General features: G+C 41.5%; 2 protein-coding genes across 2 annotated transcripts in view; one reads left to right on the top strand and one right to left on the bottom strand.

Annotated features, from left to right (window-relative positions):
• Window positions 1-27,933, bottom strand: part of LOC128712445 (venom dipeptidyl peptidase 4) — a 67,623-nt gene that overhangs the window by 27,320 nt on the left and 12,370 nt on the right. The window contains exon 2 of the mRNA XM_053807338.1: window positions 2,170-2,265. Coding sequence (XP_053663313.1) covers window positions 2,170-2,265 — 96 coding nt within the window. The remainder of the gene's footprint in view (window positions 1-2,169; window positions 2,266-27,933) is intronic.
• Window positions 1,113-2,144, top strand: LOC128716410 (testis-specific serine/threonine-protein kinase 6-like). Its single transcript, XM_053811330.1, has one exon. The coding sequence runs from the start codon at window positions 1,218-1,220 to the stop codon at window positions 2,142-2,144; it is 927 nt and encodes a 308-aa protein (XP_053667305.1). The 5' UTR covers window positions 1,113-1,217.

Here is a 27,933-nt window from a genome sequence, read left to right as displayed (position 1 = left end):
GTGGAAAATGGCGAAGCGAACGAACGGTGTCGGGTTTTTTGGCACAAATTAAATTATTCGGTATATTGAATTTGGTGACGGATCCAATCGTCACGGGAATAGAAATAGCACGAATTCTAGGGGGTAGCTATCGGATTCAAGGTCGCATCGGAGAATTGCATTAGAGTGTAGTCGCACGCGTGTGTCTAACGGCGCGAAATCGAAGTCTGGGACGAATGGTAACGAAGGTGTGACGAGCCACATAAATTGGATCCCATGTGATGCATTTGGATTTGGTCAAGGTAAAAGGCTATCGAATGGCAATGGCAGCTCGTGTGAAAAGGATTTGGTATGTTTGATAATTTTAAATAGTGATAAATAAGGAATGTTTTGTACAAGCGATTGGAGTTTTACCCTTTTTACGTCAATATTTCGCTTCCAAGCTTTGGTTTCATGTGAAGAGATTAACTCTACACAGATGTCTTAAGGTGATAATTGAGTATGCCAATATATGGTATCCATAACAACCTGAAGAAATACAGGGTTTAACAAGCCACTTTGCCTTTTGAATGGCATACTTCGCCGGTCTTGAAATGTATTTCGTAGCCTAGGAAGTATTTCCTCCCGCTCAAAATGTAAATCCGCCCGCTCGATATGATTTTCGCAACGATTGCTTTAATTTTTTCACCAGAACTACAGAATGTGAGTATTGTTACAGCTGGCCAGTTAATCGGATGAAACAAAAAAGAAGTTAAACTAAACAATATTCGATCTTTTACAACCACCTGATAACTTAGAAATTATTTGATCTTATCTCTGGAGAGTTTGTTTACTTTTGTGAGCACTTGTTTGTGATTTTGAGCAAACGTCAAGATTTTGTCAGCTCTCGTGGGCCTGCAGCTGGATTCATTGCATGGAGTAGATGTCAAAAAATAGTGGTAAATAAGTAAATGAAACCACAGATGCAATGTGATTAAATGGGTTCTCTCCATATTTACTACAAGTATACGCAATCGCTTCTCTGATATAATTAGTGTTATTATGGGGATAATATTGTAATTACCTACTGTGATTATTCAAAGGTTTGCAAAACTATTTCACGCGAATACATTCTGTTTGAAATAGAAGCAAGCCATGAAGAGTAGTTCGTCCAGAACAGTCGTACCAGCAACATCACCAGCGTACTCAAGCAAGAAAAACGCTGGTGCCTAATTTCGAGCATTCAAAATTTCATCGAAATGCAGCAAAATTCCAAATCTAATCCATCAACAAATGATGGACCGAACAGTGGCAGTGAGGTTACCGGATCGGCCGCTACCTGGAGTCGAACCAGAGTGAAGAACGTTCTCAATGCGAAAGGCTATATCATCGGACGGTGCATTGGATCTGGATCGTACTCGAAGGTATATCAAGCGTTTTATCGACCAGCACGGTTGGAAACCGGTCCGGGACACTTAATAGCCTGCAAGCTGATCGATCGACGCCGCACCTCGAAGGATTACGAGCGATTGCTGCCCCGCGAAACGGTGGCAATGCTGGCCCTCAGTCATCCACACATCGTGTCGGTGATGTCGATCCAAGAGTATGGACCGTTCGTGTGCGTGTTCATGGACTACTGCCGGTACGGCGATCTGCTGCAGTACGTGCAGGAGCGCAAACGAATCTCGGAGCGTCGGGCAAGATTGTTTTTCCGCCAGCTGGTAGGCGCTGTACAGTACATGCACGAGCAAGGCTTTTGCCATCGGGATATCAAGTGCGAGAATGTGCTGCTGGCCAGCCCGTCCTATTTGAAGCTGACCGATTTCAGCTTTGCGAAAAAATGCAGCGAACCGAAGGGTGCGCCAAGTGAGCTGAGTGCAACATTTTGCGGTTCGATAGCGTACACCGCACCCGAAGTCCTGAAGGGAATTCCGTACGATCCGAAGGCACACGACATGTGGTCGCTGGGGTGCGTTCTGTTTATCATAGTGTCCGGCACGATGCCTTTTGACGAGAACAACATAGCCGTCACCATTGGGCATCAGGAGCGTAAGCAGTACGGTTACCCGGCCGATATAAAGCTAAATCCCACGATCATTGATCTGATTGACAGGCTCATTGAGCCGGATGTGAGTGTGCGTGCTACCATCGGTCAGGTGGCCAAAGACCCGTGGGTCATAGGTTAGTATGCAGGGTGTCACGAATACTCACCACGGATGTCACGATCAGCGCCAGTACAACGATGATAACGAGCAGGGCAATCAGGATCCCTCGCCAGTTCCGTTGGTTCGGATTGGCCGAGACGAGCTGGAAGAGAGAAGGAAATGCGAAGACGCAAAACATCCAATTAGAATGAGGCATTTGATTTATCTCGGCGGTTTGCTGAGTGGGAATTCCCTTTATGGACCTCTGAGACGTTTGTAGGGTGCAGCGTATGCCGTGGTGAAAGTGGATTAATTAAAAGTTACGACCAGGAAGTTCGGAATGGATTATCCCGAATCCCCAAAAAGACAATAAAGCTTAAATTGGGATCTTTGTGAAGGTCAAAACAATTCTTTGGACATTTTTCGTTTTGTAGCACAACAAATAGCAGCAACTGTTTTAATGACTGAATTTTGTGTTTGAAAATATTTGGTAGCATCACATTGAATGTTTCTTTTCCAGTAATTATAAAAAAGATAATGATATAGACAATGAACGATTGAACACACAAGATTGCTTAGCGCTAGGTATTTATCCTTCAGTTTTGTTCGAAAGTATTTTCATTAAATTTTATGTAATGTAATTTCTCTTTTTTGTTATCATTTTTCCATTCTAGACATTCATTTCAACATTTTTTTCAGGATTTCATGCGTCTACGCAGGTTTTGCAAATGCTTTGAAACTTTTTTCCTGGAAACGTTCAACTTTTTACCCGATTTAATGAAGGTCATCGTTGGTGATTTCAAATATTTTGCCGAAGTGTTAACGATTTAGAAGATCGGTGTCTATCTTACACCGCCTGTTCATTCGGTATCTTGGAGATGACATTTAGTTTTTGGAAGCAATTTCATGTCCAATTATTATAATCGAGTGAAGTAAAGTCTAACTCGTCTAGGAACGAAAAGCGTTCGGTAAGTCGAGTTGAAAACTAAATTTCATACCATAAATTTGTTTTTGTTACTCATTTTGATCGGAAGTCATGGTGTTTTGGATAGTCATTTCTAGTCTTCCTGACTATATTTTAGTCTGAGGCTAGTTGCAGGGTTAGTTTTATGTCAGAGCTCATGAGGTATGCAATTTTACGAGGCACAATATATCATAATACTCTGATAAAAAGCATACAAAACACCTCGTAGTAAACAAGCGGCTAAGTGGTGTTTTTCTTACAAAGATACACATTTGAAGGAAGATGGCGTTATGTGTCACGTATTAGGACGAATCGATCGATTAATATCGCACCCATACCTTATTCATCAAACAGACTGTAAGTGGGTAAACATTTATCACACAAACGTATTCGTTGCAAATGTAATACCATCGCATCCATCATGTTTCCGTTCCTTACCGGGGCTTCCAGGAACACTTAAGCAGTTAGCATTTTTCGGATCAATCGAGCTCGTACGGCAAATGGTCATAAATAATCGCAAAACGTGATCCATCAGATGGATAAATAAACCTCACCCGAGAAGATGCGCACAACTCTTCCTGCAAACCATTGTATGTTTGTACTGCTGAGCTGTGGCACGCGACGGGGAGTGAGTGTTGAAAAATGGTAATAAAATAAAGGGATGTGTTTGTGTGTGTGTGTGTTTTTTAGTTGCTTTTTCGCCCCAAGTTTAATTCCCCGGGACTGTGATCACGATTTGTACCGAGTGGTACTCAACGGGCGAACGTTTTGTGGGCGCTACCCGTTGCTTGATTGATGGTGTTTACTGGCAGAAGTGGATGCGTTTTGTGTGACCACTGATGTGAAGATGAATGGCGAGGCGCAGAATTCGACTGTCATTTGAGAAGTGAACGTTACATAAACGCCGACGTCGAAAACAGAGCATTACCATTATCCTTGCATTCATTGATGCATTAAACGGAGCGAAAGAAAGACAAAAAAATGGTGCATCAAATGGCAATGAAATGAAATAGATCCGTTTATTAGCACTCAAACAGTGGACGCATTCATTAGCATGAAGACGTTTCACTGACCGGTGCATTTCATTTTTTCAATTGCCTCACCTGTAGGGTCGATCCCTGAACAATTGTGCATTCGTTCCTCATTGTGCATTCGTATCAGTATTCTTTTGCTACATTTCGTTCAGCTCTTCCCTCATTCATTGTAGCAAGTCTATAGTTCTGACTTTTGCAGACTTTTTTTTTGTTCGAAAAGGCATTTCACTAAGAGTGAAGCGCCCGGAAGCGATAGAAGACGAGAAAAACAAACACTATCGATGAGTGGAACTGCAAAGGATAGGTCAGGAACGGAAAGTAGCCATTGCATGGTGTGCACACATAGGTTTTTGCGATGACGATGATGATCACAAAGGCTACTGACTGAGACTGCACCGCTCTTGCTTTGACAGCTTCGACTCGGCGCACTTCCGGCGAAGGCTGTACCATGGAGCGAGATTATTGAAATTAAAATCCTTCCGGGGCTTAGTGTGCCTTTGTTGCCGCTTTCTGCATCCCTCAGCACAACGGTCCAGTGTTTACCGCGTCTACAAAATGAGGTGCAAAATATGAATGTGCCCGGGTTCGATTGAAGCAAGATCGAACCGTGGTAGAATAAATGATGAAACTTAATCCACCCGGGCAAACAAAGCCCGACATCAGACCGGTGGGGATTGATTTGACGGGAATAATAATGCACCGACCTGACGATCGGGCTTGAAGTGATTGAATAAAGCCCAATCCGGTAGGGGTGAATGAATAATTCATGCTGATGCCGTGGCAGTGTGCATCGCTTCGGTGTGAAGAGTAAGAATGGAAAAAAACATCTTCATTTTAAAACTCTAACTTTACCGAAATCCATGTGTACAGAACAGTATCATCAGTATCAAAAATGCTTTATATGCTATATGACAGTGAAGCTTTTCTGAATATGATAATTTTAAAATTATTTTAAAGATTATACACCTTTTTTGCATTGTATTTTCTTTACCTTGATAGCATTGGATTTTGGTAAGTAATAGAAAGAGACTTTAACTTTATTGAAAGATAAGTCCATCTTCTTACAATAAGCTACGAGATTAGTACTTCAAGATGTTATGATAGTACTCGTTTTTTTTTTTGTTATCCCCTGTCGCTTTTCGATTACTACCCAAAAAAAGGTGTCACGAACGGTCGCGGTCAAAGTTTTGAGTCAGGACGAGGGACTTTTGAGCTTGACAGTTTAACCCCGTGCAAAAGCTATTCGACTGCAGGGAGACCACCGTAGATGTACTTTTCTACTGGCCTTTCATAATGAAGGACACTCGTTTTAATTTTCCTTCTACTCGCGGCGACACCTGCTGCTCCCTGGACACTTTCAGTTCATTCGTTGCCACCTTTTGCCTTTTGCGGAGTGGATAAAGCAAAAGGGAAATCTTCACCCAAGTGGGGAGATTTTCTTTCAATTTTTACGGGCTTCGTTTTATTTTACTCGCAAAATGTCTCCTACCGCTCCCATGTTCCGGAACATGTTAAAATGTGGGACTTTCATTGAGAAAAAGTTCGGTGTAAAGTACGCAGATATTTAGGATATCTGGTGTGGAAATATGATCAAACAGAAAATCGCTACATTCACATATTGCATACTGCTTTTGTGCTCTACGACAAAGCCAGCCAGCTAATTTGAGTACTTAAACGAAGCTATACGAACATTGCAACGACTGAATGGACACCGTGCTGGGCAGAAATTTATTGCAGCCAAATTACGATTCTTCTTCTCCTTAGCACACAAATTATGAACCGTATGTCGAAGGGACAGTAGCGCACTCCTCTGACAGGCACAGATTAATTTTTATGACTCTTGAATTAGTCTTCATCATCATAGGACCAACCGCGGTGCAAAGTTGGGTCGTGTCTTCCGCCGTGTTCTCGGCGTGCGGTTGGAATAACTTTTGTCATAGTCGGCAAAGCCTCGTAGCATACCGTCCGGTCGAACAAGTCCTTCTTTCTATCGGAACCCCAACACCCCAAATGGAAAGCAAACTACACACCAAAGCAGGCTGCTGGCTGCAGACCGCGCGGCTTCACACGAGTCGAATTTCCTGGCACGGCAAATGTTCCAATGTGTTTGAAATAAATTTGATCATTGGATTAAATAAATTTATTCCAGTACGTGATCTCTAGTTTATCGGCAGACACGGGACTGCATCGTAAGAGCGTTTGGCCGGGCTGGATGTGTATTACGGGCGCAAAAGGCACATCCTGCAGGTTTTGCTAGGCGAGGCAGCAGAATCGAGAAATCGAATAAAAAATTCACAGTTCATTGCAATTGCTCACGGGAATCGGTTGGATGCGGACGACCAGAGCGGTTGGGTGCAGAGCGAGAGGGCAGGAAATTTCAAGTCGATTGGGAAAATGCTAGGACAATTTATGTGACGTCTGCTTTCAAATATATGGTCACGTGTTGTTTGCTACCACTGCACTGGGAGTTTTAAAAACGGATTGAGAAATGTGTTTATTTTACTGACTAACAGGCTTTTTAATTTAGGGAAAAAGAGCTACGAATTTGTAAAATTAAACTTAAAGATGACTCGACGCGATATTTTCGTATTGTAACGTAAAGCAATGTTATCGTGCTTTCGTCCTCCAATTTCAATCACAAGAATGGAATGTAGCTCTGTTTGCTTTGTGGCGTATTGCTAAGGAATCGTGCCAGGCAGCATCAGGAAATGCGGAATTCGACTACCAAGCAATACGATAAGCATTTTCCATTCGACAAAATGGAACCGAGTGGGGCAATGGTTTGTTTACCTGGCGAACGGTGTGCTTTTTTTCCTCTTGTTTGGCAAACGGAACGAAATATCGTTCGAAATTGCATGATCGTCATCATTGTACGGCGGGTGGAGGGAACCAGTTTGGGAGTTGTATGCTTTCAAATGTATAAATTTTGTTCATCGGCAAAACGGAAATCTAATTTAACTGTTTGGCTCAATCTTCAGTGAGTGACTGTAAATGAGCGGAAATCGTTGGTTATTGGATGAAAGCTTTCAGGGTGTCGTCTACTGTGTCAAAAATAGCTGTATGATTTTTGATTACAGTAGATAGCGGAAAATTTCATTTACTACAGTGAAATAGTACTTGGGAAATTTATAGACTTCCAACATCAACACGTAAAAAACATTTTAACAATCGATCTGCTACCACACTTCCGAGATATAAGTAACGTTCCGAAAACGTGAATTTTTGATGCAAAAATATCTGATTATATCGATTCGCACCATTCGTAATGGGAGAAGTGGTTGGTTGGTTTTGGATGGAACGGCACCTCCAATCACGGACCGGGACGTAAATTCCCATTACACTTTGGCAGAGCCTTTCGGCAAGTTATCAGAACAGAAAGATAAAACAGATCGACTTGCTCCGACCTTCTCAACCGTAGCGACCTCGATTGCACGACCTCCTCACACTCGCCCATTCCTGGCAACGGTTCCCACCGGACGGAAGTGGTTTTCGCCCAAATCGATATGATAACCGGCAGCGGTTCTTTCTCCCCGCACGGCCGTATTTGCGTGCGAGTGTGAACCGTACGACACTGGCATAATCGAAATTCGATTGCCCAACATTCGGCGTGGGTCGGCGTGAAGGCATCGGCATGACATCGAAATCAGGGTGCGCACCTTGGAGCATCAACACCAAGGAAAAGGCGACGCGGAGAAAGCCAATGGCAATGACGAGGCAAACAAGCAAGACAGGATAACTGTTTATGGCGCCCGAAACTTCAATTACATTGATGGGATTAAAATAATTCCGCACGTAACCGTTGGTGGGAAGAGGTGATAAGGGACGAGCCGACGGGTCAACAGTGTTGTCCCTGCCGATTACATTCACCGTGTGTCTCCTGACGCTCCGTCACCATGTCGCTTGATGGCATTTAGCTGCAAGGTTTATGGAACATGTACACAAGCATTTTGTGCCATGTCCAACATTCAGTAGATGTCACGTTGGGTCCGAAATTGGGTCAGCCAGATAAGGAAGGGTTACACTGGATTGATTGATGTCGTGCTCCGGCGACGGTCGATAGTGCTGCGATAAACCAACATTAAGATGTTAAGATAAGTTTATTGAAGCAGAGCATTTACGCTTGTTGATCGTTTTTTCCCTTGCTTCACGGCATGGATTAAACAAAGACATCGATTCGGAAAACACTTTCGGACTGGAAGTTGGAATTACAATGAATTGATTCGATGATTGAGCGGTGGTACTCAACAACGATTCTCCAGTGAATTGTTTGCAATTGTTTGATGTATTTAAAAGAATGCGGAACTTAATTAAATTTTCATCACCAGTCAAAAGGTGGATTGGATGGAGGGTAATTGAAATTGGATTATGATTTCCACTGATCAACACGTCCAATTGCATGACAGAGAGAAAGGGAAATGAAAACATTCCCTGTTTTCGATTGATTCCTAGACTGGCTTTGGTGTGTACGCCTGGAGATATGCAATTTATTTAGTTTTTTTTTGTTATTTATTGAACTTAGGTTTGGAAACTTTATGGATTACATATCGCTAAAATTAGTATTTGCTTAGGTTCCGGCCATCTGGGGCGGGGCAATCCGTTAAGGTATTTCAGTCTAGGTGTTTTAGAAGGTCTTATTAAACATGGAATTCTAGCACACTTTATTGCTTTTCGTTATATTAGTTTTATATTTTTTGTTCTAACGATCCCGTAATCAAGAAAAGAAAGTTCAATGCGTTTCATTTTAAACAAATGCATTGTAATAAGCTGCAATAACAAATTAAATAAACTAAACGTAAATTTTATTTTCACGTTACTAATATAAACAAAAACATCCTACTCAAAGGACGCTTGATTTTACGCGTCGCCGTTCCGTGAGCTAACCAGTTCAATTAACATTTTGTCAATAAGTAGTTCTGGGAATTGTAAGCGCTTTCGAAACTCGTGTCGTGCGTAGAAAATCGTTACGTTACGCTGCGAAAAGGTTACGTTCTAAGAAATCAGCATGCTGTAGCGCACTCGAAACGACTACAATTCCACACGTGCGGAGAAAAATACAACATCGTTATACACCGTTCGTGAATTATTTCAATATTTAAATTGTATTTCTCCCGTACGCGCTGGGAGGTTGAGCGAAAACCTTCAGCACGAGAGGATGAAGCAGCAGTGGGACGGTGCAGAAAAAGAAAACCCATCAAATAAACGTCAGCAAAGATTGTGTTCGCCGGTTTAAAATCCTCTTCAAACATTTGTTTGCGGCTAGTGTGAGTGGTTGTAAAATATTGGTTCGGTTACGTCGTCCATCATTATTGCTGCGTGGTATAATGGCTCACTTCGTATGGTATCTTTCTCCACCTTCGAGAGAGCGTTATTGTTCCAGCTGAAGAAGTGTTGGCTTTTGTTACATGACAAATTAGCTCTAGACATTGGAGTAGAGCAAAGAAGCAATCATGGCGGTCCTACCATTCTTCATTAGCTCGGGAAGCGAAGGATGGCTAGATATCATCATCTATCGCCGCGTGAAAGGACATCGCTCGTAGGAGGGTATGTAAATATTGTGTGCGAAAATATCTGTATCCCTCCTATTCACGTTCGCTCCCTTCGCAACGAGCGTCACACGGTGGGTGTTCTTGTTTGGGGCTGATGTTTAATGTGAGGACAGATGAGGCAAGGTTGTTTGTCCTGTCGATCCTCTTCAACGTCTAGGGCCACTTATCGCGCTTCCTTCAGATTGATGCCTCCCGGAAACCACGTACCGTGTGCGGAACATGTCCGACGTGCCGATCGTTGAGCTCTTATTGGCCCGAGCAGTTGTTCATCGGTGACCAAATCGGTGCTCGCAAATGACGCGCTGATCGGGATGACAAATTTGCTCGAGCTACATTCGTCGTACCGTGCGTTGGTGTGGACACAGAGCCAAGAACTAGAAAAGCGTGCGAGTGGTTGGGAAACAGCTCCATCAAATATCCGACCACGCGACCACGCACCAACGTGCTCCAATTTCGGTGTAGAAGTGATACGGCCGGTCTGGTTGAGTGATTCCTAGAAATATGGCTTACGTTTGTTGGTGTATAAGAAAAATAGAGTGAAAGAAAGGAGAGCGAACCTCGGAACATACGTTATGCATAACAAGGTTGTGTTGCGGACATGACGTGCGGGACGTCCCACACGCACACGCATAATCGGGATTAGCGTGGGATAAACCGGTCTGATATGTATTTGCGAAAGGGATACAGCAGCTGACAGTCTGGTATCTGGTACCTGGCCAGTGCTGCGCAATAAAACTCTGGCTTTGATCTGTTGAAGCGAATATCACGCGCTTCACATACCTCAATTAAATATTTACGTGGAAGGAAATGAATGGTCGGTGAGTGGCGAAGGTTTTATCTTCCAGCGAACACCACGAGGTCAATACGTTGTCTAAAAAGTGGCACCCAATGGTGTGTGAAAGTGATAAAACATGTTTGTTAGGCTTTTAGAATTTAGTCAACTTCAATATGATGGGATGTGAGTGATTTGTTTCAATATGAGGTTTTTTCATCCAATTTGCTATATCATCATTAGTCTATTAATAATGCTGTTGTGTTCACATTGAAAAAGTTTTTACTTATTCATCTTCATCTTTTTTATTTTTCTACGTCTTATTTCTCGATTTGGTTTTCGATCTTATTCTCTTGCTAACAGAGTGAATATTTCTGCATTTTTTTTTTCATGAAAGTATTGTTATTGTTGCGCATGAGTGAACTCAAACAATTCATTGTTGAAAAGCTAGTTAGCAAAAAAAGCAACTAATAGAAGAATGCTTCCATTTTTTTTTGCTTCAATAGCCTTCATTAGCACAATTGCTACGGCAGATGCTCTCACGCCATAAAGGCCTCAGAGTAATGAATTCTTTTTTCACAAAGCTCATTCATTTTCCTGTTGCTGTTAGAAGCTACATCAAAGCAAGTGCTTGAATCCGTTTTGATTGTTTTTCTCCTATCTTGCCACCATGATTGTAGCCAAAGAAAGAGTAAGAAAATCACGAGGAGTATGATAGGAAAGTTGATCTCCTGCGGTTTGATTATGTTGCAAAATCAGAAGAACTACGACAGACAAGCCAAAGCATGGTGTGATGCGTGCAAATGGCTAAATGAACTGTGTGCTCGTGCGAGGCTAACGATCGCGCGTACTTTGACTTCTTTCGAGCCGGTACAATGAGATATTTTGCTAATGTAAAAATGATGTTCGGTACATTCTGCGAATGCAGTGTGCTCCAGTTTGTGCTAGTACAATTCGCTTGTACTGTGGGGTTACTGGATTTGGAATTGTTCAAAAACACATACCGAACATAATTCTCGGAGAGCTTGAGAGAGTAGCTCTTATAAAAGGATTGCAAAAGGATCTGCATTGTATTGGTTGATGGTACGGGAAAAGCGAAAGTTATTCAATATTTAGAATTTTTCTTTGCACTTTGCTACTAAAGAACGGGAAAAAAATCCCCCCCTTGTGGTTTTTGTTTTGTAACCGAGACAATGTTTTATACATACATGTAAGTCAAAGACATTCCTGTTCAAAGTTGTATCTGTGTTTTTTTATGGGCTACAAATAATTGTGCATGGCTTGCTTTATATCAAGCACTAGGCATTTCCACCGGTAAGGTTATTAGCGCCGGGACGGGCTCGTTGTAATCAAGGTTCAAGCCAAAGTATTGTAGCATGCTTTGTTAGCCTCTGTACTGTTTGATCGGATCTAGTAACTTAGTAAAACCTGAAAGATGGCGCATACAATAAACGGCAACGAAAATAGAATAAAACAAAACTACAGCGATCGTGATCCTATTTCAGAATATTAATGTTTATATCATAGTAAAGATAAAAAGATGCAAGTGCTTTAATAATTATAATAAATACATTAAAGTACCAGGCGTCTCCATTGCGCACTGATTTAGTTGCTACACCCTTATTTGAAGTATAACTGATTAAATACAGTAATACTTTTGAATAATACAGTAATGTAGTGCATATTTGTTAACAGAGATTTGATTGAAATGTTCTATTATTTTTTTCTAGTGTAGAGTATAATTTTCTTATTTTTCCTCCAACCACTGTCATGTAGCACCATTAATGTGCTCTGATGATGATTACCATACGCCTTTGTCACCTGAGGCTGGTTCAAGTTTTCCTGCAATCAATCTTCCTTCGTTAAACTCGCTTACACGCTTTTCGCTGCTGTAAGCAAGTCAGAGGCAGAGTATCTGAAACCGAGTGCTTTCGGAGTTTGCATACTGCTTCCATCAAAACACTTTACTCACTTGTTGCTGTATGTATGTGTGCCAGGAAATGAGTTTCTCACTTCATTCTACGAGAGCGATCCAATCAAAAGCCATCGCTCGATTCTTTCAATTTTTTTCTCCATGCTGCTCATACCATCGGCTAGATGGTAAGGATCAAAGGTACTGGTGGCTGGTTCCGTTCATTTTTTTTTATCAGTAATGCAATGTCACAAAAGCTTTGCTATTTTCCTTGCAGTTTACCCGTGCTGGGAAGAAGCAGTAGGTCCGCTAAAGGGCATTGTTACTGTCATGGAAGTAATCATAGTTCGATGAAAGTTCTTGTAGTTGGTTGCTGAACTAGCTGCAAGAGTTGATCGGTAATCGATTTCAGAGAAGATAACGTTGTCTAGTGTGATGGCGTTTTAATTTGTTCCTGTTCTGAGAAATAAAGCAAAAACATTTCTCACCCGTAGGGATTATATCCTTTTGTACCTCTTTCGATGCTTGCGCATGAGAACATGATGAATCATTATAAAGATTGTCCTTTTTTGTGTCTAATGCTTACATTTATCACCAATAGCTTAATGCTTCGATGGTCTGTTTATTCTTCATTTATTTCATGATTTTCTCTGTAAAAGGAAAAAATCCTGCTGAAGAATGAATATATTAAATTTAAGATTTAAATATAAAACAACTTTAACAATTTCATTATGCTGTAAAAAATACGAGACAATGTTTCAACCTTTCAACCTGCAAATTTTTAACGGAACAGTTTCATTTCCCGTGTGTCTCAAACCATCCCGAAATGGAACGGTAACAGTGAGCAGCATAAATAATTGGCATGAATAAGTTAAAGCGTAAGTAATGTGCACATTTTATGTTTGCTCAACGTTGCATGGATCGTTGCACTTTCTTCAGCAGTTTTCAGTATTATCTCGAATGCACCGTACTCGGGTGAGCAGTGTCAATGTAGCCCGGTTTGGCGTATATTTTATCGTTCCTAGTGTGTTTGAATCAACTTGAAGGTGCTCTCCCCCGAAAGGAGGAGGTGCCCACGATTGTTTTTATCCTCGCCTGTGTAGGAGTACAAGTATTCAATACGAACGAGAAACATTTGTTATCGGGAAAACTTTTTCAATTGAGGCACGCATAATGCACCGCTGGTTGGAATAACACGAGCAAAGTGTTGTTAAGAGAGGAAACTATTGAAACATTTTTGTTTTGTGGCATTTCATCGAAGGGAAAACAGGGTAAAATGTGTAAAGAAAACATGATGCTGTAGAGATGTTGCCGTGCATATCAAACTGTGAAGCTAAAGTAGAAGTGAAATACTTCCAAGAATGTCCTCTATATGCTGTAACGAGCTGCGACATGCACTTAGCACAAAGTTTTGGTCCAGTGTTTAGTGACATTTTAACGAGGAAGCATCGTGCTGTTTGAAGGCGTGTTTGAAGTTAATGCTGCTCGCTACAAGCAAGAAACAGTGCTCATGAAATTTCATGCTACGCCTCTTACGACAAAAAAAGAAAGGATTTCTACAAGGAGTGAAAGTTCCAACCCCAAGCCAGAACTCTGACAGCACGGAGTGTAATAGTTTTTCCTCCTTTACATGATGTTCAATACTCCATAAAAGTGTCATTTCGACCATTAACTGTCCACCGTGGTACCGACGGCACGGGGTCAAATTAGCTAATGACTTCCCGGCCGAGTCCGTACCGAGTTGCTCTGCACAAGGCAGCATTCATTAAATGTCACTGAATGCGTTTGGAACCGAGACGGGAAACGTTTTCGTACCCACCGCAAACTCGAGTCCACTTCGCCGCATCACAGCTTGACGTTTGAATTCTGGGGCGCGTTGCCTTGCCAAGCATCATTATCACTAAATTAGTGCTGTGTAGTGGAATTAATTTAGCTTCCCGTTCGCTGCACGCGTAAGTGTTCTGGTCCGTGGAAGATGCCGGCACTGAACCCAGCGCACTGCACAATTGCTTCCAACTCGGCCACTTTCGCCACTTGAAAAATGGCAGTTTGGAGATGTGTCTCAACGGCGTTAGTACCGACTACTTCGTCAAGGAAAGGGGAAAAAAGCTGAAGAAGTCACATTTACAATGAATAACCATTACCACCGTTACCGTTCGTTTGATAATCCGTTGAGAAGTGAAAAAAAAAACACAGTCTTATTCGAAACCCATCCGGAAAATTAAATGAGTTTCATCGTGAGCGGGCATGCAGCAGCTTACAACGTGGTTTTGAAAGAGCACATTTTAACATCTTTATCTGCTTAAACTCACAATCTAGTAAAACCTTGTGCAGCTGGTTGTGTAAGGTTGGGAACAGTTGTCTTTGTTCTGTTCTGTACCTTCGGTTGTATTGACGGCGTACTAACAAAAGGTTTGCCAGACACTCCAGTAGCAAATTGCAATACTTGCTGAAGAAAATTGATTGAACGAAACCCGGCAGTGAAGATGCCGATGGACGATAACAATTAATAGTAAAAATGATTAAATGGTTGAAGTGAAGAAAAAGCAAATATTTCCACACGGGTTAGTACTTTGTGTAGGAAATACGCAAACGAGAGTTATTTAAATAAGGAACCGTTTTTATTAGGAAAGTTTTAAATTATTGAAAAAAAGTAAAACTTGTAAAATATCTAATCATTTGAAAAAAAAACATAAAGAATTAGTAAGAGATGAAGAAAGCGAGGAACAAACAGAGAGAGAGAGAGAAAAAAAAGAAAGAAAGAAAGAAAGAGAAAAAGAAAGAAAGAAAGAAAGAAAAAAAGAAAGAGAGAAAGAGAGAGAGACTGAAAAGCTAATGACAGGAAAGGGAGAATGAAAGAAGCTTCGTCTCATTTGATCAAGTATCACCTTAATGGATAATCCTGATTCTGTTCCAAATAAAGAACCTTTATTTAACTACCAACTCCTCCCGTATACGTCTTCGGTTTGTTTCTGGTCGTTTTCAAGTCGTTTAATATACTTTTTTTTCGTTTTTTACAACTGTTTCAGTTGTTTTACACACATTTTAACGTAAAATATAATCTGTTAAACAAATCAATTTTATGTTGTGAAATTATGCAATGTTAAATAATATAACATTAAGTGTATTTTCCTATTTTTCTGTTTTTATGAACCATAAATATATTTAGTATTATATATACTGCTATGTATTTAGTCCTAAAAAATATATAATTTTCGATGTTTGGAACAAATCCATGTGACGTCTGTAAAGGGTAAATCAACCAAATATTGGTGTTCCCAATGTTGCTGCCGTCTTCGCGCGCTTATTTATGTCTTCTCTACGCATATTTGCAGAACCCGTTTCGTTCGGTCCGATAAACTAATGTGGACAAAATTAAACTACGAACTGATACTTCTATTTTGTTCCGAACCCATATTTACGCTTCGGCAAGCTTTCCCATCCGGAAGATCCAAATAAAACGAGTTCCTGCGATAGTGTACAACAAATCTTTCCCCATTGAAGATATCTGCATCAGTGGCAACCGGCAAGGGATGGAGTTTCTTTTTGAAAAGTTCCCTTTTTGCAGTACAATGCTGCACCGATCCTTGATGGCATGTACAAATAATTAAACAGTGTCCTCACCCCGGGGGGGGCCTTCGAATAGCTTTCCGGGTCAGTCTCGGCACAATCCCGACGAAGCGAACGTTCTTAACCCGGTTCGGTTATCACCGAGCTGTTGCCCCCGGGTGATCTCGGCCACATGCATGTTTTCGAGCGCATCCAGGCAGAAGATGCTGCCGGTTCGTGCTCACATAACAACAGCAGCCACAAGAAGGGCAGCGACCGGGCGTCTTGCTGCAATGCTGCGCTTGCCGAGTCGTGCACACAACGGCCACCCGACTGCGAGAGCAGAAAAGGAATTCATTAACACCGACCGCTCGACGTTTGGTGCCAATGCCGTGCCGGGGACACGTTCGCCATTTTTGTTCCCATGTTTCCGAGCATACCGTCTCTTTCCTTCCCTGCTGTCCTGTTTCACCCTCCGGAGTTGGGGAGAGCAAAATACGGCACGGTCATGTTTGCTCGATTCCAGGAACCACTTAGAAGTGATTTGTAGTGAAATGGTGGGCGGTGGGTGCGTGAGTGGCAGGAGTCAACACAATTGCCAGCGTTGCCTTTGATAGTGCATGAATGCAAATGTTTGCCCAGCCGCTGCAAGCATTCGAAGAAGATAAACTGTTTCCATTGCGAGCGTTAAAGCGTGATGAAGATGGTGGCATTTGTAATCAATGGATGTGGTGTATTTGTGTGTTTTGAAGCGTATTGTAGCCATTATGTTATGTAAACAAAACACGGGTTTTATTTGGATTGTTTCTTCCGGATTTAATTAAAGAAAAAAATCTTATTGGTTCAGTATAATGCAAATAGATCAAAGTAAATTTCTCTTATTCTTTTTAAACCTCCGTACTGAATATGTTCCCATAAAACTTTATGAAACATTTTTTAAATTATTTAATTATTTTGTAAGTTTGTTGTTTGATTATTATTTAGTTATTTTTTGTATTCAAATCATTATTTAAAAACTTTGTTTTGAATTTAATTTTAAATCAAAAGTTGATCAAAGTCGCTAACCACTAGGTTATAACAAGCATCTCAAATAGATAACATGTTTCTGATTACAACACCATTTATGTCATCTGTCAGCTGATTTCAACTCGATTAAAGTCTGCCCAGTTTGCTGTTCAGGCCTCTAGAGCCTGATCGATGGGAGGAATTAATTAAATCATGTTCCATAAGCTTCACCCTGCGATGCAATTTGGCGTGTTCTATGCTATGCTGCCAGGATGTTCAACAAGCCATCAAGTTCGACTTCTTGGCCGTTGTCCATCATCATCATTCCGTAGCATTTTGGAAGCACACCAAACGATAAATGATGGACCAGATCGGTCAGCTCTCAGCCGAATGGCAATCATGTTTCCGTTATGCTAATGGGGCTCCAGTTCTGCACGCCTCCTCTTCGTTTTCTCGTTGCATGTAACGCGCGCGCTACAGGGACGGCTTGGCCTGTGTGTGTGTTTTTTTTCCGGCTGATGCAATTAGAAATGCAAAAACGGCCATCAAGCATCGTGTTGCTGGTCGTTTTTATGGTCCATCGTCGATGGGCGTCTGTCCGAAAATGCGAACATTTGTTGCCTTTTCTGCGTGTGCGAGTGGAAAAGCTGGCTAAGGTGTGGAGCGTTCGCCTCACTCAAACCAGTGTAACGTAACAATTAATTTCCAATTTTGATGATCGAGGACCTAGGTCAAGTGGTAGAAGGTCGTACACATCTCAACCGTACCATGTACACACTCGCTGATGTTTCCTTGATGTTGTCAGTTTAGTATTTTCCGTACGAGCTATCTGCTTCTCCGGGGGAAAACACCTCTTTTTATGTCACGTTCCTTATCGAGACAATGGTTTGAGTGCGTTCCTTATCATACCAAACACTCGGCACACTGTAGCAGGAAAGCTTAGGCCATCACGCTTTTCTGGAACTTGAGTTGAAAAAAAAAAAAACCAAACCAGAAAGTGACCCATTCATTCTCATTTTCACGGGATGTGCCACGGTCGATAAATTTCGTTGCACATCGAGCACAACGGCATCAGCTATCGGGGTGCCATAAAACCAAGCGCTTTATGACGTTTTCTCGGTTTGCTGGCCCCCCTTGAACGTAGGTTGAAAATTGGGGAACGTCCTTGCGTTACGCCTTCGCTTGTGTCGTGAATGGATAAAATCATTCCAAGGGTACGAAAGCGGGCCACGCATAACCGTGGGTGTCATCAGAAGGATGAAGCCGGGTTTGGTACTACGCACCTGAAAGAGTGCTTTATTTTGCTGAAGTGGGTAGAACGGGCATTCAACGACGAGCTGCCAGTTCAAGAGGTAGCAAAACATCAAGCAAGAGGAACGGTGGAGAAAAAAAAACACTGTAATCGAATTTACCTTGAGTCAACAAACAGATAAATTCAATTCCGAGCACCTTGCCTTTGCACTTGGAAGGCAAAACCCGTCGAACCAAAACCGGTGTGCATAGCGAATAAGTAATGCGTAGCGTGATGTATTTTTCATTCGCGTTCATTTGCATAAGCTGCCAAAGTGATGATGCCGTTTTGGGGCCGATTCCGTGGTCCTATAAGTGTGGGACGAGATGGACGGTACGGGTTTTGATGCGTTAGACATAACGAGTTATATTTCGGTGCTTAACTTTACGTGTATTTGATTTACTACATCTTTTTCAAGTGTCTTCATCTGGGAGAGTAACATTTTGAGATTGTGTGCGAGTTGCATGCATAATTTTATGGGGCTTCATCAGTGTGGAATATGTTAAATCTGGTTAAGTACACCTGGTGTACCGGGAGCTCCAGCTAAATTCCACAGAATTAAGATTGTACTATACTATTTTACTTCATGGAGAGAACCATTTCATGTTGTAATGTTTTAGCAGTGGCATTTCGGATTGTACGAAACATTTTGGATGACGAGTAGTAAGAAACTGAAGCAAAAGACTTCTTACCAGCAAGATATCTAAGAATTCTTATGATACCAACCGGGGTAATAGCTTTTAGAGTCTAATATTTTACAAAGACGAAGTTTTATCTGTATAAAAAATTAAATTTGCTTTAGAACGGATTTCTACATACGAAATTTGTTTCACGGCTTGAAGGTTCTTGAAGGGTTGAAGCACAGAATTTGAAGGTTCCAAAGTACTCCATTATAGGTGTTGCAGCTTAGCTTTAAAATGCTAGTAAGGAACCTAGGCTTCGTTAAATTTAAAATGAAAACCCTCTAGCATAACACAATAAAAAGTATAGGGACGCTCCGGAAAGTTGCTGGATGCGGGAGCAAAATGAATGTGAGTCCAAATTTAGGGTGCACCGGTGTTAATAATGGTAGCTATGCTGACGATCCACAATCTTCTGCTGGAAATATATTGTCTTAAGTGTTTGCAGGTGTTTGTTCAGCGTTAGCAAACCAACTTCACCCGAAACCATGCCACTCCGGTTTGGCAGTTTTTGGCCCACAAGTAAAGATGCTGCCACCGACCGGGCACTCAACGATAAAGTGACCATCGAGGGCTGATGCTATTTGAAATGAAATTGTTAGCTTAAAGTGGTACACTTTCGATGGCCAGTTGTGCTGCCGTTATAGAGACATTTCATTGGAGTACAGAGTAACGCCAGGAGATTAAATGAAGTAAAGAGTGTTTGCATTTAATCTTATCAATATTAAATTTGTTTCATGGTTTCATGATAGCAAAAAATCCCGTAAATATATGTCGAATTAGTAATCACGTAGTAAGGGAATCGTTTCCATATGCCACGTCTTTAGATCAGCATCCGTCCGATCTAGATTGTGCACGATTTATAACGCTTCACACACCACTCGGAGCAATGAAATAATACGAAATGCATAGAATTTTTCATTCGTTGTACCCATTTCCCAGATCCAGGTGAGGATTGTTCTCACATCGCACCATCGACCGGGTGGAATTTGTAGCAAGGAGCGAGTGTGGTATGTATGCGAGCAATCAACTTACGGGGACCAATTGGTACGGCATGCGCTGAAACAGATGACACGTGGATGTGCGATGCTGGGAGCATGATTGGGAATTCCGTTCCATTACATCGAGATGGACATTACGTTAGGTGGTTTACAGCCTTTGGCAATAACTATTCAGTGGTTTAGGGTATCCCTTAAGTGCTATCAAAGGTCCCGGTTGATGGGCAGGAACGGTGTTAACACACTTCAGTTTAAAGTTGACGTACTAAAAGTGCTAAACAGAGCGATAGATGGCTATCAATTTTCCATCTCGAGTTGAGTGTGGCCAAATGGAGAATTACATATTGATAGTTAAGATTAATAGACACTACCTGAAGGCTGCATCACCGTTGTAATGAGAAATTAAATTTTATGATAATTGTACGTGGTGTTTTCTGTTTTTCTAACAGTTTTTTGTACCTTTATTCACTATATTGGTTTTTAAATGCATTGTTCATATCAGCGTTGAAATAATGCATTGGTTAATTAATACTAGCCGGAAATTAGCCCTTATCACGTATGTAACGCGCTTAAATAAATTAGGCCACTTGGTCATCAGTGCTTCATTAATTGCATGTGGCTTCAATTACACTGCACGCGTTGTTTGCGTTTCGCTGTGCACGTTTTTATGCTATATTGCGGCATTCTACAGAACATAACGCATACGTTGGTTTTTGTTGCACACGTTTGTACCAGAACTGGTTTTTATACCTTGGACCACATTATTAATTAAGCTTTTATTCTCGTGTTCATGGTACATTCCGAATGGAAATGCTAACAGTGACATGAAATCAAACAAAGCACGAAGTAGTGTACATTTATAGCAGCTAAGGATGTACGTGTATGATTGTAACATTTTAAAATATCCGTTCAATAGCTATTGCAATAATAAGCATAGTTTTTTATGTAACTAAGCATCGCAGAATTAAAATTAATTCACGTCCTTTGTCCATTAAAAGCGGGTCAGCAATTCCGGTACGTTGATTTACCCAAAACCACACCATCCGGCAGTGCTAAAACACTTCAACCGAAGTTGCAACCGCCCAGTTCCACATGATCCCGGTTTATCGCGACGGCATCCCCAACAATCAGATTATGTGAAACCGCCGAAAATGGATCCGTTTAGCTGTGCGAATGTCACCACAAATCGGAGACATGCGTTACGTGTCCTGACTGCGATATAGGAACCATTGTCCACCCGGTCACCGGAAACCAAAGCGTCGCTAGGTCTACTAGGATACTGCCGGCGGGTGACTAAACGCCCGCGTACGGCACGCAAACAGAATTCTTGGTCAGCCGACCAAACATAAGCTTGACCACGGGCAGCGATGGTAAGCGTGAAATTATTATCGTTCACTTCGGGGCGCACACCACCATCACAGCACAGTGAATCGTTTAGCGCATATCCAGCGAACCAGCGCAAACGGTATTAATTCACTAGGACGTGTGTGTGTGTGAGTGTGTAAGCGTTATATGTTATGTTTTGGTTTAGAGCACCAACCCAGCCCCGGTATGTGTGTTCGACAGAACGTATTCATTCACGTGAGACATTATTGTACTTAGCGGCCAAAAATGATTTTCACGCACGAGCAGGTTAAGCGGTTTCACACGCGCGTCATGGGCAAACATAAATCTGGTTGCGAATAAATAGCGCTGTGTGGGGCCAAAATTCTTGTACTGACGCATTGGGTAATGAACACGTGTTTGTGGAAAATAATTGACTCGCGTGCAGATGCTTACGTTGCCTTTTGGGCGAGAAACTCGGCAACGCTGCTTGAAGGCAATTCCAAATTCGTATGTTGAAGCTATGTCGCTAATTTCGTATCAAACCATTTTACTTTACCGTAGTGTAAAGCAAGCCTGTACGATTGAAGTAAAGCAACCAAAAAAGTTCTTTTTGAAGATTTCCACAGCATTGCGTTCATTGTTTTGGGATGGTTTTGCCCGTGTCTTGACAGTGACATTTTGAAACAAATGTTAGAACGCCCCTGTAGAAGTTGTTCCGTTGTGTAACAGCTTAATCGCAAAGCTACCCACAAAATTGTTATTTCATAAGCAGTTACGGTGGGTTTAGCCTGCGGAACGGAATACGTCCACCTACGCTGTGCCGCACGAGAGAAATTCTCATAAAATGTTTGAACAAAAGGGAGCCACCGGCTGAACAAGGGCCGGTTGTTCGGTTTCGGTTCACTGTGGCGTCAATCATAGCGGCGGTTCTTCCTCCTTTGCCCAAGTGGGGATCTAAGTGGGGAGGGTTATCGTTTCAAACAAACTTTTACAACCTTCCAGTAGGTATTTGTTTGATTTCGTTCTAACACCCAGCTGCATGAAGACACGTGAGAGACGTTACGAGTCACATTATTGCACAGAAATATTGTCTAAACATGTGGTTAGACCAAAGTTATTTCATCATATTATTTTATGGTGCACTATAATGTACCTAAATAATCGTTTCTTTATTAATGAAAACGACTACGATCCTATCGGTAAAACCTTTCTTTAACACGAGCGCATGCCTTATCACATTTATTCATACAAATAACCTTTTGGAGGTTAAACATCTTATCGCTACACCGCAGTTGATGTATGACTTAAACGAATAAATGTTATAGTAAAAACTTCCAAAAATGTTCAAAATAATGTCATCTCTTATAAAATTTTTTTGAAGTAATCATAAAAAAACGCTTTAAGATGCATTATAATTTTAATGTTAAAGAACCGATTATCCTACTTTGGCCTGAAGGCTGACAACATCTTCAAAAGTTAATTTTTTCCCTTACATGTACAACGTGGCTGGCTTATAAAGGACTAGAATTGTCTCACTCGCCTTAAAAGATGTGATGACTCATCACTGTGTATATTTGTGGATGCTATATCCCAACACATGTCGACTGTGTAATCGCTATAAAATGATAATCTTTGAGGTTTTGCTAAATTCTGAAATAAAATGTTTGGGAGTTCTTTTTATGCTCTATTCATGGGCCGACGTCTTACCACAATCATGAAATACACAATCATTCAGTATTAAAACGGAAACAGAGGAAAGAAATTTGCATTTAAATCGAGAACTACAGCGTACTAACATCTTATCGCCCCATCATGAACTCAAAAACCCTGTCATGTACTCGAATGTTATTAATCGATTCCAGGATAGATAGCCCATTTTAGATTTGATACCAGTCCAGTCTTGTCAAAGGGCCACCCCAAGAACAATCGTTTCAACTAACTTATATTTAACAAATCACTAGCATTGCGTTGATAGTATTGAGTCAGTTTAACGGAATCTTTCCATTCATTTCAGGTAAAGTAACACAGCGGGCGCTAAAACTTCTTGCAAACATTTCCATCGCAATAATTGAAATTGATGGATAATAGAACTCCCTGTTGAATCGTGCTGCTTTATACCTTCATATCCTGCTCATACTGCACACGAAAATACTCCATCACATGCTAGCTAACTGACAAGCGGGCAGCAATGTGTTGTTACAGCTGGAATTGATAAACTTTTCGCGCGTTTTAGCTTTGGTGAACTTTTGAACCATCATCCATCGGTATCATTGTTGCATCGCTAGCAGATCTACATTATCGAATGAAACCACACACACATACACATCACTCAACACGATTCCGATTGCCCGAATTTCTGTTTGCGATTAAACTTCGAAACTGTTGCACTTACATCCGACCGCTGACGTATGCACGACTGCACTGTTGCACACACCTGTGGATACAAGCGCAGCAAAACTTTGAGCGCGTACGAGTACAATGCAACTGTATGTCATTTAGCACTGCAGTCAAAGTGGTGGCTTCGTTGAGCTTGACACATGTGACTTGCAGCACGTGGCGATTTGCTGATGGATGAATGTTTCGTTGTTCTTTGTGCATTGTTTGTGTAGCAGCTCAATGTGACGGAATATTGATTTACGAGGAAAACCAAGCAATTACAAGGATCAAATTGTTCTTCAGGTTGAAGATTGTTATTTAGCAATAACTGCTAAAGCTTGCTCCATAGAATTACAAGCTGTTAACAAGCTGTTTGTTGTTCTTTTGTAAAGATCATTCTAATCAAACATGTTATTATCAAAAGCGATAAGTTAAAATATAATTGGTCTCGTAACTTATGGTAGCACTTCATAAGAAACACATATCGACTGTTGTGCAACATTTCAGTTTCAACACGACAAAGTTGGTACTACTTTTCCCCATTGTGTTTCGACTAGGTCAGGATTGAAGGCTATTCGCTACAGGAATCGATAAAGTCAACCGTTTGACGGTCACTTATCGCAATCGGGTTTCCTTTTCTACCGTCTGAGCATTGGCATGCTAATGCTTCAAGTAGCAGTATTTAGACGTCAAAGATCGCCACGAAGGTGAATGTATGGAACTCGGAGAAATAGCTCTCGGTGCAGCCTTTTTAAAGCCATTCTTTACGTACACGAGCTTTGTCGAGCGGAGAACATTTGCATAAGTAAACCTCTTAAACCTGGCTTAAATAATGTCACACACCCCGCCGGATCCCATTAGATGTGCATCGTGTGCTTTTAAAGGATGAAGAGCACAAACATTCATCTTACCCGTCAGACAATGTCGACACGGGTCGGTACATTGTAGCGTGCACATTAAAAAAGAGCGACAGGCGCTCTGGTGTCCAGTGGAGCAGCCGCTCGGTTTCATTTCCTTCCAATATCCTGACGGATGGGGCTCTATTGAATTTCCACGGGCTGGTCACCATTCATGATTATGACCCCCCCACCCTGCCTGAATGGTGAACCACCGTACGGTTAGGGTAATAAATTTGCGCCGCTTGCTGAGATGTGCTGCACTGGTGCTCTGCCAGCGCTAGTTGAGAGCACGGAAAGCAATGGACTTTGGTTTGCGGTTGGCCAAAGCTGTCCTCCTACATCTGGAGCATTTGCAGCAATGGTGTATTGTGGTGGAATGCATCTTATTCTATGGTTGGGAAACCATACTGCTCGGTGTATGCTAAATTTAAGATGCTGTGGCAATTCTAAATCGTCGTAAAAACGATTCCCTCTGGGGGGGAATGCTTACCGTCTTGGGCCGTAAAGATTTCAAGGAAAATCTTCAGTACAAGTACCTGTTCAACATGTTGCATACTGAAATAGTTTCAACATTGTGTCTTTCCCTGTTTTCCATTTTCGATGCAAAGTTTTCAACTTCCTTGGAAACCGATTTTACTGATTGAGATGTATGTTCTAGGTGTCGAAAGGCAGAAACTGGCATAAAATATTATAATCGGTGGTTTAGATATGTATGGTCTTCTCTTTTGAGAAAAGTTGTAATTCGTCTAAAATGCTCCTATGTGGCAAAATAAACGTAACAATTTTCAAGGTAATCATAGATATCAATAAGTATCACGATAGAAAAAATGTATGAAATAAAACAATATACAATACATATAGGAAAGCGTTTGCCATTCTGGATTGAGCATGGCTGTTCCTGCTTTGAGCTGCTAATAAAAGTAAGTAGCAAGTAGCGTCACACTGCAATGCTTCTCCAAACAAGCCAAGCCACTCAGCCAAAAGCGTCGTTCATGACTGCATTTGCACCGTCCGATCGCAAATTGGAACATTGTTTTATGCGTTTCTGTTCGATCACTGCAGTAAAGAAAATTGCTGATCGTCGCTTTGTGATTGATTTGACATCTTCTGTGCTCTATGTGCAGCGTAAGCCGATACCATCGCACGCAAAAGGCAGTCACATTTTTAGCACTGTCGTAAATTTTACAACCATAAACCAGTTACCATCAAGGTTTATACGTTGGTTGGATTAGGCGACGAGTGGACAGATTGTTCTTCGGATTTTCATACCGAAACTACCAGAACGGACAGCCTGACCGCCGTGCCAGTGGACGGTTCCGGAAGGCTAGGAAAGTAATTCATTAGACAATGGAACGACCTCTTTTCATCGTTGTCACTGAGAGAGTGAGAGCAAGAGATTGCGTGTGTATCTTTGCCAATGGTTCGAGTCAGTTGGAGATTGCATAGCATTAAACTAAGCTTATCTTAATCGGCTTTCGGATCTACTGTCGGCTGGCATCTATGTGTCGTAACATCGATGAATTACGGTTTAGAGGTTTCGTCCAACCGGACCAGTTATTACGGCCGAAGGCTGTTTGTGGGGTTTTTTTTTACAACGCAAATAAATTTACTCCAGGACAATGAATTTTGGTTAAGTGTGATTCTGAAACATTTTTTCATATTAAGAAGTATTTCTCCTTCACGAAGCACACCAAATATTTATTTCTAAAACGTTTCTTTGCTTATAAAGAAAAATACTTTCCTTTGTGCTTGTATGAAAAACATTCACCAAACGTTGCATCTGCATAAAAAGGCCAATAGCAAAACTAATCCTATCCGTATGCATAACACAACACAATTGGACCCATAAAAACTGACAGGATATTATGTTTCTGCGCTCGCTGTCTCACTCTCTGCTACTCGTTTCTATTCAAATGAATTTAAATAGCTGTCAACGGAAAACCGACTCCTAGCAGAGTCGAAGCAGAGTTGGGCATGAGAAATGTGGTTTCAGTTTTCTTTTCCCACTTCTATTCCGCTTCGTACCGCCCGGTGCCGATTGCATGATAAGCCAAAGGGTTCTCAGTAACCGCAATAAGTCGAGCTACTTCAGTATCATTCTGCAGTTCTGCTCGTATTTACATCGGAAAATCGTTAGCAATGTGCTGGCAACGTTTTGCGTTTTGCTTTTGTTTCAAGTACCGTGCCAATCATCGGTACTGGTGAATGGGAAATCGTTGATTCCTTCGCTTCGAAGATAAACATCGCCAGTATAGCCAATAAACTTCTCACCGTGACCAATCGAGCTTGCTGCTGGCGATGTGCTTTCATTCTGCCGGCCAGCCAGGTGATGATTGTGCCTTAATTTATGCACAGTCCGTACCAAAAGCTTACCGCATGCACTTGCACTCATGCCGACACTGTTGACAGGGAAAAAATTGTGCCATTCAAAACTACACCAACTTTGTAACTGAGGGATCCGGGTTGCTGGGACCAGGTTGTAGCGGAAATGGTTGCATGTGCAAATATACACATAAACCTTTCCGGTGAATGGCTGAACGATGGGCGGTTGCCCCCACAGGTGGCTTGGATAAGGTAACGAGATGGGAAATGGTGTCGAGTCACGAACTGTTGAACGATGACGATAAGGCAGCAGCAGTTACAAGGATGGACAAAATATTGCTTAATTTTATCGAAGTCGATGTGCGTTGATGTTTTTTTATCGGAAGAATTGATTTTATTTGATTTTCGTTTTTCGCACCTTTTGATTAACGTTAAGATATTGTCTTGTTTTTGTGAATTTTGCGTAGCAGCTCATAATAGACCACAGCCTACTGATCCCACCAAGTACCAAGTACATGTTTTTCCGAGTTCCTTTGGTGTTTATGCATGATCTTCATCTAGCTTTGCTAAAACCCAAATTTCAAACAAATTCCTCATGATACAAAACAATACAAGCATAGAATAAGTATTATACAATGTCTTTAAAAATGTAATTAACTTGATTATGAATCATCTTGTCGAATTGATGAATACTTTTTAGTCTTCATTAATTTGATTGGGTTTTTGCAACATCATTCAAACATTCTACATACAGAAAGTTCTACATGAAACATGATTATTTTCGATTGGAAAATTAATTCTTTACATCAGCCTGTCTCTCCTTTCTTGACCTTCACTGTAAAACATTTAGTTACAATCCGATAAGCCTTGTTTGTACCGTGCCCATCAACCCAGTTGTTCGCGCGTAAAACACTCTTCCGGTGCTTCATTTTTCAACGGCACTGCCGAAGAGGCGAAAAGTGCAACCGGAAAGCGATGCCACGCTCGCTAATGCGCATAGATTGACGTGTGTGTGTGCGGTGTGTGATATGGCGTGTGGCGTGAAAAATGTAAATTTAATTATTGCTGTAAATGATTCAATCATTTATGCACGGACTTTACCCATGAGTTACCGTTAACCCACAACTTACGCGCCCCACTTTGAGGGGCCACTACTG

Source organism: Anopheles marshallii, chromosome 3 (assembly GCF_943734725.1).
Source record: "Anopheles marshallii chromosome 3, idAnoMarsDA_429_01, whole genome shotgun sequence".
Classification (NCBI taxonomy): Eukaryota; Metazoa; Arthropoda; class Insecta; order Diptera; family Culicidae; genus Anopheles; species Anopheles marshallii.
The sequence above is the reverse complement of the archived record's forward strand: the minus strand, read 5'-3'. Positions and strand labels throughout refer to the sequence as shown.